The sequence below is a fragment of the Nannospalax galili genome, unplaced genomic scaffold (assembly GCF_000622305.1).
Source record: "Nannospalax galili isolate Female #2095 unplaced genomic scaffold, S.galili_v1.0 scaffold615, whole genome shotgun sequence".
Classification (NCBI taxonomy): Eukaryota; Metazoa; Chordata; class Mammalia; order Rodentia; family Spalacidae; genus Nannospalax; species Nannospalax galili.
Window position 1 is genome coordinate 868,155 of NW_008336950.1, and position 13,755 is coordinate 881,909.

General features: G+C 41.7%; 1 protein-coding gene across 1 annotated transcript in view; it reads right to left on the reverse strand.

The window, feature by feature from the left end:
- Window positions 1-7,663: 7,663 nt before the first annotated feature.
- The window catches only part of LOC103732981 (mas-related G-protein coupled receptor member X1-like), a 41,717-nt gene continuing 35,625 nt past the window's right edge, over window positions 7,664-13,755 (reverse strand). Inside the window, exon 3 of the mRNA XM_008831715.1 lies at window positions 7,664-8,675. Coding sequence (XP_008829937.1) covers window positions 7,664-8,675 — 1,012 coding nt within the window. The remainder of the gene's footprint in view (window positions 8,676-13,755) is intronic.

Here is a 13,755-nt window from a genome sequence, read left to right on the forward strand (position 1 = left end):
CTTCATGGAAGAGGGACATATAAAATATGAGTGAACCTGTCATGCACTATTCAAAGTTTCCTTCTGTCCTCTGTCTCCCATCTGACATCCAGCAAGATGTCTTCATTGAACAATATTAGTGATACCTTTCCTATCTGTTTCTCTTAGAATTGAGCTTGGATGATCGCACCAGGGCACTAGAGGGTGGATGGGAATTGATGAGTTCCTCGTGTCCTAGGTCTTTCTTGTGAGGTGGTGTGTTGGCAATGGCATTGCTTCGCCATCTGCCTGGTTATTCAATATTATCACTAATCTACAACCATAGCTGTGTTCTCTCTTTCTCGTAACAACTCTTCTCCTATCTCTTATAGCTTAGGAAAGGAGATCCCACGTTACTGTGTCTTATCTTATGAAGCTTCACCATGCATTTTCTTTCCCCCCCTCACTCTGTCCATCTTTGCAATTAGTTAATTCCAGAGATTCCTTGAAAATATTTTAATTTGATCCATCTGTTTCTTCTTAAGTGTTTGAGACATTCACAGTGTGGAGTGTTTCTAAGAAGCAAGCAAAATAATGACTTCTGTTTTACAAGGTCTCAGCTCTGGAAAGTAAAATTTGCATCACCCATCTACTTCAATGAATACAAAAGGCAGTGGTTTCTCCAGGGTAGAAGAACTGAGTGTTTGAAATAAAAGGATGAGAAAGGATTTCTACCAGAAAGGAGAAAGGTCTGTTTAACCACTGCTAGCACCCTGCTTTAGAAGGAAGCATTTGTCTCCTCTGTTTCTATGGAGAAGGCAACAGACCTTTGCATGCAGCAACTTGTGGTGGAAACAAGTATGTAAACTCTGGAAAGTGCCATAACAGAAACTCTATGATAGTTCTTGGAATGTATTCTTACCTTTCCTGCATTCTTCTGTCCAGAGGTGGAGAGCTGACCAGTGGTGAAGAAGAGCCTTTCGCAGACTGGATGACTCCAGAGTCCAATTCTTTGTGGACTATAGGAGCTGAAAAAAATCTGTGACCAAAGTGATGCTCAAGATTCTGTATAGTCTAACGACTTCCAGAACTTGTACTGGGAATAAATACCTGACCAGAAACATTTGCATTCCAGTCTTTTAAAAATTTTTATTTTTTATTGATTTTTTTTGTGATTCTCATATAATATAGTTTGATGGTATTTAGATTCCTCCTATTCCCACCCAACTTAGTGTCCTCTCTAGATCTCCTATTTGTACTCACATATCAGCCTCTTATCCCATGCCATTTCATGTACTTCCCTGTGGTAATTGCTATTCTCTCCTTTAAGTGCTAAAATTCATTATAGTTAGCATTATAGTCAAGCAATGATAGCTGATATTGTGGGTTCTCACATCTAAAGAACAAAGCATATCATTGGGCTGGTCAGGACTCACTATACTGAGGCTTCAGTCACTCTTTTAGCATTTAATTTATTACAGCAGAGTGCATTCATTGCGTAGTTTTATTTCAAATAACATAAAAGCTGACATTTCCTGAATTCCATTTTCCAGGGTATGAATAACCTGCCAGTGGTCTTGTCCCTGAAGAAAAGGGGCTCTCTCTCCTTCAGCAGTCATCAACTGCCAATACTTCCTGTTGCAGTGATGAAGCCTAGGAGGTCTCTCCCCAATCCATGCTGGAATTTTGACTGGCATGATCCTGTGAAGGTTGTGTAGGTAATCACAATTACTGTGAGCTGATGTGTGCAACATCCATGTCAGTTCCAGAAATCAGTATTTCCTTGTTTTCCTGCTTATCTCTCAGCTCTTACAACCTTTCCACCTTCTCGTCCATGAATTCCCCTGAACCTTGGATAGTGGAAGGTTGGTATAAATGTCCTATCCTGAGCTGAACACTCAGTTATTATACTCAGCACCTTGACACGTTATGAGACTCTGCGTTAAGCACTACCAACTCTAAAAAAAGTTTCTCTGACCAAAGTTGAGAGTAGAAAAATTATGGCATAATCATGAATATTAGAATGAAGTTTGACAGTGTGGCCATTTAGTAAAACAATAACAAATAACAAATTGGGCAAAGGGGGATATTTAACCCCAAAGGGAGAAGGAAGAGATATACAAAGAACTGTAAGGGTAAAGTAGAAGGAGCTCAAGACAGGGGGAATAACAGGAGACAGGTATTATCAAGGGGAAAATGAGGGTGCTCTAACTGGGGAGGAAAGGGGGTCTAGACAGAGGAAAATGAGAGATAAATAATGCTTACGTGATGTGAAAAACCAGGAGGAAATGTATTAGTTAAAAAAACCTCTCCCTGTCTAGCCCCCCCTTCCCTCCCCAGTTAGAGTACCCCTGTTTTCCCCTTGATAATACCTGTCTCCTGTTATTCCCCCTTTCTTGAGCTCCTTCTACTTTACCCTTACGGTTCTTTGTATATCTCTTCCTTCTCCCTTTGAGGTTAAATATCCCCCTTTGCCCAATTTCCCCCTTGGTATATCTGTTTCCTTCTTCTCCTTTACCTCCATGGTTCATTTTCTGGCTCCTATGGTTACATCAGGATATATACTCACATATAAAGATTTGGTGCTAAGATCTACAAATGAGAGAGAAATGAGAGAGAAAACTTCACTTGTTTTTCTGAGTCTGTATTACTTAGTATAACAGTTTATGTTATCCATTTTCCTTCAAATTTCATGGTTTTATCTTTACTGCTAAATAGAACCCCATTGTGTAAATGTACCACATTTTCATTAACCATTCATCAGTTAAGGGAAACAGGTTGCTTCCATTTCCTAGCTATTGTGAAGAGAGCAGCAACAAACATGAATGTACAGGTATCTCTACAGTAGGATGAGTCCTTTGGGCCTATGCCAAGAAGTGGTATAGCCAGATCATACAGTAGATTCATCTTTAGATTTTTAAGAGCTCTCCACACTGCCTTCCGTAGTGGTTGCACGCGTTCGCGTTCTCACCAGCAGTGAATGAGCGCTCCCCTTTCCCACATCCTCGCCAGCATTTGTTGTCTTTTGTTCTCTTGATCTTGGGTAGTTTGACTGGGGTAAGGTGAAATCATACTGGGACAGGAGGCATAAAGAATATGAATGCATCTCTTAACTCTCACCAGAGAGGCTTTTAAAAATTAAAAAAAATTATTATTTTTATGTGTATGCATGTATTGCCTGCATGTAGGTAAGTGCACCCATGAGGACGAAAGAGGCTGTCAGATCCCCTGGAACTGGAGTTACGGACAGTTGTTAGCTGTCATATGGGTGCTGAGATTCAAACCTGGGTCCTCTGCAAGAACAGTCAGTGTTCTTAACTGCTGAGCCATCTCTCCAGCCCCCCAGAGAGGCTTTTTATGCAACAGATGGTAAGTAACCTAGAAAGTCACAAGTGGCCAAAGTGCAGAAATTAAGACATTGTGGAGTGCTTTTCCCTGAATAGGACACCTATATCAAACCTCTGTCACCCAAAGCTCATGGACTGTTGTGGAAGAGTGGGCAGAAAGGTTGTAAGAGCCAGAGGTGGTAGTTAATCACCTTTCTGGGTTAATTACCATCTGTTGCATAAAGGAGACAGACATGGAAAGCTGGCCATATTCTTTGAGATTTATAGTTGCTTAAAGGCACTTCTGTGCCCCGAAGAAGTGCCTTCAGGGTGTATGGGAAGGTTTGTGCCTGTGGGAGACTTTTCAGGATGCTGGTAAGTTCTGTAGTATCCTGTGTGGAGTTCTGTTGGGTCTGTTTAGTCACACTTCTCAGGAGAGGTTTTAAACATTTATTCTTACTCTCCTGTTCTCTGCAATCCGCTACCCATTCTCACCCCATCTTACCCTCCTTCTTGTGACTGCTTTTTAGGGCATTTTCCTGCTATCTGTATGTCTGAGTAGCAGTGCTGTACAATGTGAGCTGGGCTGAGGAGCTTTCTAAACACAAAGCACATTCATCTTAGTTACTACTCAAGGCCTGCCATGACCTATCCTCTCCTTTCCTTTATCAAACCAGCAATGTTTCATGTGTACAGTTACTTTCCACAGAGCCCACATGCATAGCAAATTAACAATATTAGTCTTTTGCTGTTAAATCTTGTGTTAGATAAGATTAAACTTTAAGTAGCCAATTTTCAATTCTATTTTTAAATTTTCCTGTGTTAACAAATGTATAAATTATCTTCTGCCTCCCAAGGGTAAGAGGTCAATGCGGAAGAGTGGACAAAAAGATTAAAAGAGTCAGAGGTGGTGGATGAACAAAAGGAAGGAGAGGTTTCCAGAAAGCTGTGCAGTTACGTGAACTCACACCAGTGATGACAGCATACACACGTCTCATATTACTGAAGCTAGACAAAATCCCAGCATGGATGCAGGGTGGTAGGTAAGAAAGCCCAATCCTACCTGAGGAACTATTGTCAACCATGGATGCTTGGGGATGAGAATCAGTCTCCTTCAAGGGTGTGATTTTTGGTAGGTTAACCAGGTTCTAGTAAATGGACCTACACTGAAGGACATTGGGGACAGAAATTAGACTCTGAAGGCATATGTATATAAGAATATATGAAATTTGGTTGTGGGTAGTAAGTAGAGGTGCCAATATGGGTAGGAATCTAAATATGATCAAAATGTATAAAATTTTCAAAAGTTCAATAAAAAACAAAAAAAATTAAAAGAAGAAGGTTTTGAAGAAATGAGGACCTTGTATCAGTCTCTCAACTTGTCAGGACTCAATATAGTAAGCCTTGACATTGCCACCAGACACATTAAGCGCGCATTATTTTTTTTCTCATTTTTTATTGAATTTTTGAAGAGTAGACAGAAAGAACACAAGTCAGAAATAGTGGATGACCAAAAGGAAACGGGTTTCCAGACACTTGCGCAGTTTCTCACACGCACTATCAGCAATGGTGATAGCATGCATAAGTCTCACATAAACTCAAGCCAGATAAAATCCCAGCATGTGAGGCAGGGGCGGTGGAGGAGTGGGTGGGTGGGTAAGAAATCTCAACTCTACCCGAGGAACTATTGGCTACTGATGATACATGTTGATCATGTTTAGGCCCCTCCCCATCTGCACCCGCTATAGCCGCCCTCGTATTTCCTGCTTTCTTTCATATATCTTAAGGCCTATCGAGTCACGTTTGTGTCTCTAAATGTTTCTCTGTGTGTCCATCCACTGGAGCCTGGCCAATCTACCTAGCATCACTCCCTTGAAGAAAACCATCTGTCCCTCTCCCAGCAGTGATTGATTGCCAGCTAAGGCTGGAGTTTCTTAGCCGTATCTTCACGTCTAAACAGGCTTTTCTTTGGTTTGAATTTGTGTGGGTCATGTGCACGCTGTCTCCATTGCTGTAAGTCCTTATGAGCAACTTCTCAGTCCCTTGGAAAGCTCTGTTTCCTTGTGGTCACTTATCACCCATGGCTCTTACAGTTTGTCTGCCAACTCTCTTTGCACTTGGGTTAGCTGTGGCTTTCTGGGTAAATCATCATATGTTACATGAGGAAGCTTCTCTGGTCAGAGCTGAGAGATACATTAATATTCACTCTGCCCCTGTTCTGCTATTTTTCCTGATGCAGAGGTTGCATTGTAGATGTATTACTTGGGGCTGGGCATCTCATAGACATTTAGTCTCTGCATTTGATCAGTTGTGGAACTCCGTAATAGTCTCTGTCTATTGCAAAAAGAAGATTTACACTTGTCTGTAAATATAAGGATATATATATAACATACACTAAAAATTACGTTTGTCTAAGGATATGAAAGACACAGGTTTTCTCTAGGATTTATGACCTCTCCAGCCATGTGTATTTGGATGTGTTTACAGTACCACATACAAGTTCCCTCCCATTTGGCAGGCTTTAAGTCCAAATAGACAGCTGTTGATTATCTCCAAGATAAAAATGCCACTACTGCACCAATAGAGATTGTTTGTTGGGCCATTCATATTTGTGGTTATTAGGCTTTGCAGCGAGGGTGAACTATTGATTGTTTTTCTCCCTTGCAAGCTTGAAGTATTCTGATACTATGAGAGCTGGCCTTCAGGGAGGAGGCTTCCAAGTCAGTTCTAGATTTGTTGCTCCAAATCCTGTGTCCAAAGTGTGTCCTAACCTTCAGCAGTTGAATTTTATCTTCAAGTTCTGGGAGACAATAAGGGACTGTGACAACAGCCTGTGTTATTTTGGGAGTCTCTTGGACTACCTTGACCAACAACTTGAAGGGAGGTTTCCCTGCCTGGCTCTGTGTTTCTTGTTATACAGCCTTCAGGTGTGCACTGTATGCATGTTCAGACATTGTATGCGTATTTTCCACTGTAGGGGAATGGTACAGTTTATTTCAATGCATACACAATACTGGCTCAAACTCAAACCAGACAAAAACCCAACGTGGAGAAGGAGGGGGAGGAAAGGCATGCCACTACTAGCTCAGAATCTGTTGGCAAAGGATAACTCCTAAGAGATGGAGAGTGAGTTTTCTTTAAGAGTGTGATTTCTGGTCAGCCAACCACTCTCCTATGAATGGCCACACAGTCAAATGTATTTGGAGAATGCAGGTTGGTTTCAATGGATCAAAAAAGAGGAAATACCAGGTTGAGAGAATGGGAATGGGGAGGGCGAACCTGGAAGGATTGTGGGAGAAAAGAGAGTATGATTGAAGTATGTTGTATGAAATTCTCAATGAACTAATACCACATGAAGAGCAAACAATATTGCATTTATTTATTTATTCATTCATTTTGTGTCCGTGTGTGTGTACACAAGCTCAATGTCACTCATATGGAGGTCAGAGGAAAATGTTTTGTACTCTGTCTACCATGAGGTTATGAAGGATCAAACTCAAGTTGTGAGGGTTGGTAGCACATGTCTTTAACTTCTGAGCCATTTCCCTAAACCCAATCAGTTGTCCAAAATTCTGCTGTCCATGAAAGTTGATGATTACACTGAAGGAAATCACAAACAGAAAATTGGTGCGGTATCTGGACTCTTACGTTGCTTTACAATTCTTAATAAATATGTAAACTATTAATATGTGGCTTCCAATTTGAAATCAATATTGAAATTTCAAGGTCCTATTATGTCTGATCCCACATATTTCTAGACTTTACACTAATCTGTATAGATTCTAAATAAACACATCTTTTCAAGGTAAAGGCCATGTTTTCAGAAACCATGGTCAACTTGTCACTATGTTGGAGACAACTATTTGCAGAGGTTTTTCTTGTAAACCTGCTGGGCTCTTAATACACATGTAGAGTAATTGTCTGAAGACTGTTTTCCAAAACGTGATGATTTAAAGATCCCTCATGGACTCAGCTATTCAGAACAAAGCTGTCAGCCTATGACAATGCATAATCACAGAACAGTATCTGATTTCCAAGAATGTACCTTGAAAGAAAAGTAAGGATTCTGAGATCTATAATGTGTACAACAACCCTGAACAGCACTTGGTGACTCCATTGCAATGCAGTGAAAACAAAACAGCACTCAATGTGAAAAGAATTCGAGACTAAGAAGGCAAGCAAACGAATTTATTTGAGAGAGTCAGGTGTCCTGTTCATGCTTTCAGGCTAACACTTTTTCAGAGCAAATGTGAAATAAACCTGTGTGAGGACACTGAGATCATGAAGCATTTTGGAAGCATGAACCTGAGAGAATAGCAGACAGCATGACAGGGCAGTGCTCACTGAAAAGGCACGTCTGCTGCCCAAGCACAGGCTTCTCACTCCTGCTCCAGTCTGCTGCTTGGCACCTCCAGGCTCTCCTGGGGAAGGCTGCCTCCATGTCCATCCTCCCCAGGAGTGTCCTGAAAAGCCCTTTGCAAAACTATCTTGAGATTCTGGTACTTGTGCTGCCTAAAGGAGCCACTGAAGAAGTAAATGATGGGGTTGGCAGAGCTGTTAACACAGGACAGGAAAAAGCAAAGTAAAGCATAATAACAAGGGAGATGGAACAAACCTCTTGAAATCCTGGCTACTAGGAAAAAATTGATGCCAAAGGGCAGGCCACAGAAGAGGAAGACCAGCACAGTGAGCAGGACAGTCACATACAGTTTGGTCAGTGGGATCCGGCGTGACCCACAGAACATCCTGACAGTTAGAATCAGGTTGGATCCAGAGAGAATCACACATAAAAAGATCAGGTATACAGCAAGGGAAAAACCAAGTGGCTCACACCAGTTGTAATAAACAACTCCAAAATATAATGCAAGACAGTTGGACACGCTCAGAGTGCTGACCAGCAGGGACACAGTCCAGATTAGCCCGCAGATGATGGCTGATGTGTGTCTTGGTCTGTGGCAGCGGTACCAGATGGGGTACAGTGTGGAGAGAAAGCGCTCAATGCTAATGCCACTGAGCACACTTAAACCTGTGAAATAGGAGCAGAAGGTCATAATGGTGGAAACTGTGACGAAAAAAAGGTTGAAGAAATTTGGAGATATTTTTTCCACCAGTAGGACAATAATATAGTTGCAAAGGACCATGAAGTCAGCTGCAGCCAGGTTGAGGACATAGACTGAGATGGCATTTCTGCGCATACGGAAACCCAGAAGCCAGAGCACAACCGCGTTTCCTGTTACCCCGACTGCAGCCACAATGAGGACTAGCCAGAACAGGATCATCACCACTGGACAGGTCGCAAAGAAGTCGTAGGAATCCTCACTTGTGCTATTGACATCTGCAGTCAAGGTTGGTGTGGTTGGGTCCTTACTCAACAAGCTCACACTGGTGGTCCTGGGAACACAAACAAGACTTAAGCACCTGCTGTGTGTCTCTGGTTCCCAATGTTGTCCTGTATAGTGGGAATTTCTTAGAAGCCTATCAAGAGCTGGGGATTCTCAGAATGTATACTCAGATCTAAGACTCCTTTTCCTTTATAGCTGGAGCCCTCTGTCCTGCATCCCAGATCCTCTAAATGATATGACATGTACTATGTTCCAAGCACCCTATTCAATGACCCTTTGCTATAGGCTCCGCACTACTATACTCTGGGCTAGAAATTTCCTTTCAAGTGCACAAATTCAGAAATACTGACAGGTGGCCATGATAATTCCATGACTTTGAGGACTCCAACCAAGAAAGCAGCCTTGTACTGTCTCTTTTAATCCTCCCAAGATTCTAAGAGGTAAGAACTGATGATTTTGCCATTTCAAAACTCATGATTCGTAGCACAAGAAAGCTGAGTGACCAACCCCGTGTCTCCCACAATGTGAGTTTGAGTTCAGAAAGGGCTACCCTATTGCAAACAATTTTTTCTTTGGTGTGGAGTGATGGAAGCACACCCTGTGTGCATATGGAGGTCTTCTTTGATCTCTCTCCGTCTTATTTTTTGAGACAGGATCTCTTACTGAACCCGAGGCTCAATGATTCTGATACACACGGACTGGCCTTTCTCTGTCCCCCAGTGCAAGGATTACAGGCACATGCTGTTTTGTTTTTTATTAAGATTTTGTACATTTCATATAATACATATTAATAAAATTTAGACCCCCCAGCCCCTTCCAAACCCCCCATTCCCCAAAGATTTCAGGTATTCTGTCATATATGTCAAGTCTTATCTGGTAAAGCATTTGTACCTAGATGTCCCTTAGTGCAAATTCATCCACTGGAGTCTATTCAGCCTACTTAGAGTCACTCCTTTAAAGGCCACAGCTGACTAATTTTTTGAGAATAAGAGACTGTGGAGTCTGTGTCCCTGGAAAGGACACCTATAATGAACCTCACCTACCCATGGCTTAGGGACCACTGAGAAAGAAAGGGCCAGAAGATTATTACAGCCAGGGTTGGTACATGAATATAAGGAAACAGGGGCTTTCAGGTCTCTGGGGACTTGCTTATGAACTTGCGACAGTGGTGTCAGAGTACACAAGACCCATGCTGACTCAATCAGACAAAAGCCCAGCATAGAATGAGGGAAATGGGCAGCAGGTCCCAACCCTAGCCTAGGAGCTATTGGCAAATGATTACTGTGGGGTATGGGAGAGTAGATCTGCTTTAAAGGCACATGCTGTTTTATCCAACTTCGTATGTGGGTTGTGGAAATCTGAACCCATGTATGAAAAATATTTAGATATTTCCCAGCTCACAGTGAGAGTTTTGCCAGCACTTTGTACATATCGTCACTGTGAGTGGACTAAAAGCAGGTTCAGGAAAAGCATAAGAAAAACTTCCCGTTTTATAATCAAGATGACTGCCAAAATAGCACATGATGAAAAGAATCTGTGCAAGGAAATTTCAGGAAAAGAAAGGTAGAGAATTCAATCAAATAGGGATGGAAACAGAGGTGGAATGGTATCAGTTAAGAACAGATGGACGAGTACAGGATTTCTTAGTTGGCCTTGAAAAGTTGCCAGATCCTCAGAATCCAGAGCACCGATGAAGGCAGGAGGCCTTCAAATGGGAAGAATACAGACACATCCTCCCATGGTGCAGAGGCACACAATGAATGTGACCACAGAGACACAAGACCCCACACTTTAATTGCCTAAATAAGAGGAGGAGGAAAATCAGAAGTTCTACTTTCTCTGCTCAAGGAACTTTACTATTTGAACATATGTTTTTAGGGTGTGTGATCTAATTATCTTCCTTATCAAGCATGACATTTTATAAGAAGTGAACCATGTATATTTACTATTGTGCCTCAACAACTTGGTATGCTTTCCTTAATGAACATCTACTGAACTGTTCTCATTTAACATTAAAATAAACAGTAGCTTAAACATGAAAATGGTTTCCAGAAATAACATCGTTGAGTGCCTGTTTGCTCCATCTGTTCCTTTAGTTTCCATCCCGTACTGTTCTGTTCTGAGAATTTCTTTCTGTTCTTTGCCCATCATTCCTTACTAACGAGAAGCACCCAAAAGTTGTCATATGAGCACAGACATGAGAGAGCATCAGGAGCTTTTACACACTGCTAGAGTCCTCCAGAGCCATTCTTCTCTGTAACATAGAGAATCTCTGATATTTAAAACAGACAATAGTTCCCATCTGACATCTTTTCTTGTTGCAAAATGTAAGCAGACACTGGCTGCTGGGAGATGACTAGAGAGACATGATTAACACCTGGATCCTGAGCTTAGTAGACCCACTCTCCTGTTTCCCTAGTTCTCTTCCCCAGTTGTCTTGGCGATGTGGCCATGTTCACATGAGGGTTGTGCTCACAAGGGGATGATTATGCCCCTTTAAGTCTGGGAACAGCAATTTTAAAGTTTTTTTGTCCGATGCTTTGTAACTCCCAATTCAGGTTTGACAAACTTGTTAAGGTGTCATCCTATCATTTTTTTTTCCTTGATTACAGTAAAGAAAGTTTTCATTTCAGAAACTGCATTCTATTCTAATGATATTTTTCATCATGTGAGTGATTCCTCCACAAAAGCACCCCTGTAAGAATAAAACGCACAGAAAAGAAAACTCTGATAGAAATAAGATGAGAAATCTCTCAGTGTTTAAACTTAGAAAACCACAATGCAGGAGGAAGGCGTGAGAGGGGTGAATGTCTCATGTGCCATGAAAAATTTCCTTTTGTCCTTCCCTTTCCTGTCTATCATCACAAGAAGTTTACTGACTCACATTAGTGGGATTGATTTCAATTCTCTTTCTGCTTGAACTGAACTGACACCATTGTGAAACTGGAGGGCAGGATGAGAAGGATGGGATAATTTTATTTCTTCTTCTGTCATACCATGAAGCTATGTATTGGAAGTAGCAGTGCCCCTCTGCCTGGCTTGTATGTGCTCCTACTACTAAGTTAGCTGTATTCGCTCTGATGATAGCTCTTAACTGTGTCCCTTAGCACCTTGGACAGAAAGCATAACCTTATGAAGATTCACTGTGCACTTCCATTTTCCCTCAAACATGCTAGTCTTTGTAAACTGTCCCTTCCAGAGATGTTCCTCATTAATTCCAATTTGAACCATCTCCCTTAGGCGCTCAAAAAATGCACAATGTTGAGTATTTATGAAAAATCAGCAAAATAACGGAACATCTTTTACAGAGTCTCAGCTCTGGGAAGCAACATATGCACACCACCTTCTTAAATGAACGTGAGAGGCATTATCTCTGAATTACAGAAGATTTGGGTGTTTTGAATAAAAGGGAAAGATAGTAATATCAGAAGGGAGAAGAGGAGGCCAGACTCCTGTATGAGGAATCCTGTGGCAGAAACAGAAACAGGTTTGGGAAGTCAGAAAATATACAAAAACAGGAACTCCCCGAAATTCTTGGAATATGTTCTTACCTTTCTCCCATTCTCCTGTGCAGAGGAGATGAGTCAACCAGAGCTGTAGAAGAGCCTTTCTCAGATTGAGAGATTCCAGAGTCCAGTTCTTGGTTTTTCTCTAATCCAGGATTTGCCTGTAGAAGCTGAAGAAAGTTTGTGATTCCAGAAGGCTTATGACTTTCTGAACATGTACTAGGAGTAAATCACAGACCACAGATGACTCTGTAAGATGTTTCTTGGCATCCGCCTTATTTCCACTCACTTATCAGCCTCTCCCATCCCATCTCATTTATTCCACCTTCCTGTAATTGTTTTCTCACTTTTTCTTGCAACATCAAGCAATGTTAGCTTGTACTGTAGGACTTTATAACTAAAGATTAAGTGTGGATCTGGGGAGGTGGCTCAGTGGGTAAAGTGCTTGTAGTGCAATCATTAGGACCCAAATTCGAATCTCCAGTATACACATACAAGCTGAGCATAACACTACTTTGGGGAATGGATACAGGTCATTCTTGGGGGCTCAGTGGCCAGCAGGACTAGTCAAAATATTGAGATTAGTGTTCAGAGAGAGGTCCAAAAAATAAGTTGGAGAGCAGTAGAGGAAGACAGTATCAACCTCTTGCCTCCACATTTGCAACCACAGGAGAGTGTACCTGCAGGGTCCACCCTCCTCCCACAACACCCATATCCACAAATATATCATGGGGTCATCAGCAAGGCTAATAATTGCAGTGTACTCATTTATACAGTTTTTTCCAAGTTACATAGAAATGTATACAAGAAGACAGTATCAATATTTGATTCCCTAGATGTCACAACTTCCTACCCATATAGTGAATTGAGTATTTCTTTTTATGTGTATGCATGTGTTGCCTGCATGTAGGTCAGTGCACCCATGTCGTGCAATGCCCACGGAGGTCAGAAGAGGCTGTCAGATCCTCTGGGACTAGAGTTATGGACAGTTGTTAGCTGCCATGTGGGTGCTGGGACTCAAACACAGGTCTTCTGCAAGAACAACTAGTATTCTTACCTGCTGAGCCATCTCTCCATCCCCTGAATTGAGTATTTTTATCTTTTAGCAATGAATACTTTCTGCAGTTTTATTTTTCAGTTTCTTAAAAAAAATTATTTTTATACACACTTCCCAGATAGCACCCTCCCACAGCCTCCCTCCCCCCACTACAGCCCCTATACTCTGATATCCCTGCTACTGTCTGCTGTGTTGTGGGCACCCCAGCCATTCCTCACTACTTGCCCTTCTGGTGAGTGTAGTCAGCCTATCTAGAGGTCTTTGTTTTAGGAGGGTCAGCTGTTCCTCATCTAGTGGTAATCATTGGATAAGATTAGGGTCTGCTGTTCATTTTCCCAGTTTTATGCTGGGTTACTATCTGGGAATCCCTTTGGCCACTCTGGCCAACAACTCAAAAGAAGGTATCACCTGTCTGGTTGTTGCTTGTTATGTAGCCTTTAGCTATACATATGGACTTTTATGAAATTATATTGGCCCCTTTAGACTTTGGTTATACTTTCCTTTTGGGTGTTTAAGGCCACACAGTTGGTCCAGATAAACCGATTTATTTTTACTCTTAAGGTCAT